This window comes from Triticum aestivum, chromosome 6D (assembly GCF_018294505.1).
Source record: "Triticum aestivum cultivar Chinese Spring chromosome 6D, IWGSC CS RefSeq v2.1, whole genome shotgun sequence".
In the NCBI taxonomy this organism is placed as follows: Eukaryota; Viridiplantae; Streptophyta; class Magnoliopsida; order Poales; family Poaceae; genus Triticum; species Triticum aestivum.
The window spans coordinates 483,962,279-483,968,592 of NC_057811.1; the positions used below are offsets into that span (position 1 = coordinate 483,962,279).

Sequence of the window (6,314 nt, forward strand, 5' to 3'; positions counted from 1 at the left end):
GGTCGGCTTTCAAGATGCCTTTACTTATTTCATCAATCGTGATTTTTGGAAAGATGACGATGCGTGTATTATTCACCATTCTGTTATTATTTACTCCCTCCGTCCCAAAATATAAAAACGTTTTTTACATTATGCATGGTGTCAAAAACGTTCTTATATCTTGGGACGGAGGGAGTAATAGCTTACATCTTTACTTGGTTTCATCCTCAGAATTTGCACATGTGCAAACATCCATCCATATGGCCATGTATAATTCTTTCTGACATTTTCCAAAACTCTAAGTGTTATTTTAAAATTATTTAAAATAAGGTGCTCCAATGCACCCATGCTCCAAAAATCAACTTGTCTAGTTGGAGGTATTTGTGGAAAGTGTCGCCACACAAAAGGCGCCAGTCACTTGCCCCCTACTCCACCCGTGCTCACCGCCTGCCCCGGCCCCACCCACGCCGCCGACGACTGGGCCCATCCCGAAACTTGGACCATCTGCCAGGGAGACATTCAACCTCACAGCTCCACCGCCAGCATACCCGTGCGAGCGGAAAAAATGAAATAAAAATCACCCCTTTCAATGTCTTTCGTGCGGCTACAGCAGTCTTCGCTCAGCTTCTTGTGCAGCAGCAGCCGCGTCTGGCTACTGGCTGGCTGGCTGATTTGATCTGATTAGTTGGAAATCAGTGGGAAATCTAATCCCACCGCCGATCGATGATGCTTTCCGCCCCCACTTGCCGATGCTCCTCCGGTTTCTTCCGCGACTAACCCAAGTCCAGGTCCAGGTCCAATGTCTTCGTCTCCCCCCCACCAAACCTCCGGCTCACTCCCCCCCATGGCGGACGCCCTCCACTGACCGGCCCCCTCTCCCCGCCGCCCGCTTCTTGAACCTTTTCTCAACGGTACGCGCCCACTCTTCTTCTCCGGCTGGTCGATCGATTGATTCTTGAGTCTGTCCGTCCGTCCGTCCGTCCGGCGGCTGGTTCTTGGATCGATCGATCCATGTGGTCTCTGTCTCCTGGAATGACTGATCCATGTTCTTCCCGCTGCAGTTGCACCTGACTCGCTCTTCTCCCGCGGGATTCGATCGCGGCAGCTCCAGCTGAAGAACTGCGGCTGAACTTGAGGTACTTGTTTCTTGTTTAACGAATTTGTTGGATTGGATTGGATTTAGTGCCGCCGAGATCGCCTAGCCTGTCTCTGCTCTGCTCGCGCTCGTGTTGGTGTGTCAGGACAAGTGTCCGTCTCCTGACCCCCCATCCCCGCCCCCTCTCGCTTGAATCTTAGTTTGTTCTGATCCCCGCACGCAGGAATTGAAAATCGTCTGCTTGTTCATGCAGGTGGCTTGGGATTGATTGATTTCGGATGCCGCCGACCTTGACTGGATCTTTCCTCCCCTGGTCAGACACGCCGCCGCCGCCGCCGCCGCCGCCGTTTCAGACTGGGCGGATTAAGCGGCGCTAACTAATCTCCCCCGCTTCCCCACCTGCGCGCTAACTGCAGCTCCAATGCCGCCAAGATTGTAGCTTCCCCCCTAACCATCACATGGTGTGTCCCCGATTTTGCCTTCTTCCTCGGCGACTTGGCCCAATCCGGTTGTCCCTGACAAGATTGCATTTGGCGCAGCTGGACTGGATGGCGCCTCCGAGATTCAGATGCGGAGCCGGCGCGCGCCGGCGGCTGGCCCCGCCGCTGCTCCTCCTGGCCCTCGCGCCCTTCGCCGCCGTGGCGGCCGCGGGCGGCGACGTGGAGTACCCGCATTGCAGCTGCGACGGCGGGGGCGGCGGCGGGTTCTGGAGCACGGACAACATCTTCCGGTGGCAGAAGGTGAGCGACCTGCTGATCGCGGCGGCCTACTTCAGCATCCCGCTCGAGATCCTCTACTTCGTGGCGGGGCTCCGCCACCTGCTCCCGTTCCGGTGGGTGCTGGTCCAGTTCGGCGCCTTCATCGTGCTCTGCGGCCTCACCCACCTGCTCGCCGCCTTCACCTACGAGCCCCACCCCTTCGTGCTCGTGCTGCTGCTCACCGTCGCCAAGTTCCTCACCGCGCTCGTCTCCTTCCTCACCGCCATCACGCTGCTCACGCTCATCCCGCAGCTGCTCCGCGTCAAGGTCCGTGAGAGCCTGCTCTGGATCAAGGCCAGGGAGCTCGACCGTGAGGTCGACCTCATGAAGCAGCAGGAGGAGGCGAGCTGGCATGTCCGGATGCTCACGCAGGAGATCCGCAAGTCGCTCGACCGCCACACCGTGCTCGACACCACGCTCATCGAGCTCTCCCGGGTGCTCGGCCTCACCAACTGCGCCGTCTGGATGCCCTCCGCGGCTGCCAGCGACGGCAAGGTTACGATGCACCTCACCCACGAGCTCCGGCGCGGGGGCAGCGATGAGGGGCTCGTCGTTATTGGGGTGGACGATGCGGATGTTGTGGAGGTCAGGCGGAGCGACGGCGTCAAGCTGCTCGGCCCGGGCTCGGCGCTCGCGGCGGCCAGCGGCGGGGGCAAGGAGGACACGGGGACCGTGGCGGCCATACGGATGCCGATGCTCAAGGTGTCGGACTTCAAGGGCGGCACGCCGGAGGTGATCCAGACGAGCTACGCCGTGCTGGTGCTGGTGCCTCCCGCGGACAAGACCTGGGGCGCCCACGAGACGGAGATCGTCGAGGTGGTCGCCGACCAGGTGGCCGTCGCGCTCTCGCACGCGTCGCTGCTCGAGGAGTCGCAGGCCATGCGTGACCGTCTCGCCGAGCAGAACCGCGAGCTGCTGCAGGCGCGGCGGGACACGCTCATGGCGAACGAGGCCCGGGACGCATTCCAGCGCGTCATGAGCCAGGGGATGCGCCGGCCGATCCACTCCATCCTCGGCCTCGTGTCCGTGGTGCAGGAGGATGACCTGACGCCTGAGCAGAAGCTCGTTGTTGACACCATGGGCCGGACGGCCACTGTCGTCTCCACGCTCATCAACGACGTCATGGAGATGTCGGCCACCAACCGGGAGCGCTTCCCGCTCGAAACGCGGCCGTTCCAGCTGCACTCTATGATCAGGGACGCCGCCTGCGTCTCGCGGTGCCTCTGCGACTTCAGGGGGTTCGGCTTCGCCGTGCACGTCGAGAACACGCTGCCGAACCTCGTCATCGGCGACGAGAGGAGGATCTTCCATGTCATCCTGCACATGGTTGGCAACCTCATCAGCCGGATCGACTCGGGGCACGTCACGTTCCGGGTGCGCGCCGACGACGAGGTGGCGGAGGACACGCTTGGACAGAGGTGGGATCCATGGAGGCCAAGTTACTCCAGTGGGTACTCGTCGGTGAAGTTTGTCATCGGGGTGAAGAGCCAGCAGAGCTCCGGCTCGACGATCCCGCGCCCGGGGCAGTTCAAACGGAAGCCGAGCGGCGAGGGCTTCGATCTCAGGCTGAGTTTCAGCATGTGCAGGAAGCTTGTGCAGGTACTGTCAAACTGTCAATTTCTGACAAGCTCATTTCAAATTCAGTTCAACTGAGAGCATACAGGTAACTGTATTTTTTTGTTCACTTGTTCTTGATTTTGTAATGCCATCAGATGATGAGAGGCAACATATGGGCGGTGCTCGACGGGCAAGGGCTGCCGGAGAGCATGACCCTGGTGCTGAGGTTCCAGCTGCAGCCACCGGCGCCGCTCATGTCGTCCAGCACCAGCGGAGGATCGTTCGAGCGGCAATACGCGTCGCCGTCGTGCCAGCTGACTGGACTGAAGATCCTGCTCATCGACGACGATGACATCAACATGGTCGTCGCGCGGAAGCTCCTGGAGAAGCTCGGCTGCGTGGTTTCCTCGCTGCCCTCGGGGTCGGGGTTCCTGAACTCCATCGGCCCCTCGTCGGGCGCGTACCAGGTGGTCCTGGTGAACCTCGAGATGACGCGGGTGAGCGCCCTGGACGTCGCGGCGAGGGTCCAGCAGTACAGGAGCGGCCGCTGGCCGTTCGTGATGGCCATGACATCGGAGCAGAACTCGTGGGAGAAGTGCGCTCAGTCGGGGATCAACGGCATCCTCAGGAAGCCGGTGGTCATGCTCGAGGCGAAGGAGGAGCTCACCCGGATTCTTCAGAGCGCATGATGTCGATGTGGTTCGCAGGTCATTTCGCCTTCCTGCCGAGAACTCTCGAAATGACGAGGAACTGCCATCGATCACCGGCCGGCGCCACCGAAGGGGCGATGTCCTTGTGAAATCTTTGACCAGAAGGGCCGCGGTGGCGGCGAAGAAACTCGCATTGGCCAGCCACTGATGGTTTCCCTGTGTGCTGCTCTGTTTCTGCAGTGTTGCTGGGAGGCTCCATATCAGTGGCAATGTCACTGTGCCATATATTCTAGCAGTAGATGGGAGGTTACAAGAGGGGGAGGAGCATTGCTGATGATGATACTTTGATTCTTGATAGAGATCCAGAAGAAATACATGTGATGATCTCATCACCAGTGGCAATAAGATTTTGTCTGACAGGAGAGGAGGAGGAGAGGTTCAGAAGTGTATTTAGAAAGTGGAGGAGAACTAATCAATTGCATGCCCAGTGGAGGAAGCATAAGCTTCCTTTGAACATTGGATTCTAGTTGTAGGTATGAGAATGTAACAGCAACATTTTGTATTCAGGCATGTTCAGGGAGAATGGATCGAACCATTCTTGTGTTCCTCCATAATTTTCTACTAGATGATACGCATCATCTTGTAAAAAGAACGGTTGCTGAAGATGTGGTGCATCTTCAGAAGTTCTGCAACTTTTTTAAGCATAGGGTGGAGTAGTAAACAAATGTTTGGATGCAAAAGGGGAGATATGGTGCATCCAGGCAGATCTTGTGGTGTCTACTAGCATCAGAATTATACCAAGATTAGCGGATGGTGAATAGATTAATTTTGATGCTGCTGCAGTTCAAAACATGTTCAATGAGAATGGATTGAACAACCACATGTTTTTTTTTTCCTTTTGCTGAAGTTCAAAGAAAGAAGAATTCTTATGTTATGTTGTTGAAAACAGGACCCCGATAATGCCTGAACGTTCGTCCTTTTACCACTGCAGATCGAACGTTTTTTATGGCCATTTTTTAGTGACGCGTAGATGGAAAGTTTAGTTGACAGGCATGGCAAATCCGTGCTCGGTGTATTTTTTGCCAGAAAATTGCCGCGCATGTCAACTAAACCTGCCATCCCTAGCGTCACCGAAATTTTCATCGAAAATGTTCGATTTGCCGTCGTCAAATCCTAAACGTTCGGAATTTATCGTTTCCGTAATAAAAATGGTTGCTGAAGATGAGGTCCAGAAATTATATATTTTTTAAGCATAGAGTAGTAAACGAATGTTTAGATCCAAGAAGAAAGATATGATGCACGTAGACAGATCTTGTGGAGTCTATTAGCATCAGGATTATACCAAGAGCAGATGGTTAACTAATCTTAATGCTGCACGCGCGCAATGGTGAGTGGGTGAGGTGGTTGACCTGAGAAGAGTGGAGGGAGAGGCAGACATTGATCTCGAGTTAAGGATCGGGAGCACGTGGTCGGTCACGTGCGATGGTGAGTGAGATCGAGGTGACAAGAAAAGCCAAGCACGAGGCCCGCATCATCCGATCGAGATATCGATAAGATAATAATATCAACGATATTTCCTTTGCGAAAACAATAGAGACGATTCTAATTTTTTTATGCTAAACAGAAAAGTTTGTACATCACCCGCAAAAAAAGAAAAGAAAAGATTGTGCACGAAGTAGTCATGGGTGCTTCAGGGATGATGTTGTCGGCGACAATCTGGGCTAAGACCGGCCGAAGAGACGATGACTGAGACGGAGGGATGCGGCACCGTCTGCTTGGAGGGCAGAGTACCGGAAAAGCCACCAGACTTGATCGCGGCAGAGAAGTGAGGTAGCGGAAAAAAATCCCCGATAAATATTTTTAGGGTTTTCGGAGCAATATAAAGGCGTGGACGCCGAGAGGTGGTGGAGGCGATCCCTGTGCGGCCATGCACCCTCACCACGTGGCCACCCCCTAGCCATGTGGGGCCCATGCACCCTCACCACACGGCCACCCCCTGCCCGTGTGGAGCCCATATGGACGCTCCGGCTGGCTCTGAATGCTTAGTGGAAGCTTCCAGACTTGAAATTCTTGGTATTTTTTTCAATTTTCCTGATCCCCGAAAACCTGATTTTCCTAAAAAGTCCAGAAACAGCCTTAAACGTCAACTAACACCAGGCACAAAATTAATAGGTTGTTCCAAAATAATAATAATAATTGGTGCCAAAACTATGCCAAAATGATACAATCGTAGCATGAACCATGTAGAAATTATATATACGTCTAAGGTGTATC

The 6,314-nt window shown here is 54.9% G+C and overlaps 1 protein-coding gene across 1 annotated transcript; it reads left to right on the forward strand.

Moving 5' to 3' along the window:
- Positions 1-565: 565 nt before the first annotated feature.
- LOC123146222 (ethylene receptor 3) lies at positions 566-4,744 on the forward strand. The gene is made up of 5 exons (XM_044565829.1): positions 566-890; positions 1,041-1,115; positions 1,329-1,536; positions 1,615-3,432; positions 3,546-4,744. The coding sequence occupies exons 3-5, from the start codon at positions 1,534-1,536 to the stop codon at positions 4,077-4,079; spliced, it is 2,355 nt and encodes a 784-aa protein (XP_044421764.1). The 5' UTR covers positions 566-890; positions 1,041-1,115; positions 1,329-1,533; the 3' UTR covers positions 4,080-4,744.
- The last annotated feature ends 1,570 nt before the right edge of the window (positions 4,745-6,314 follow it).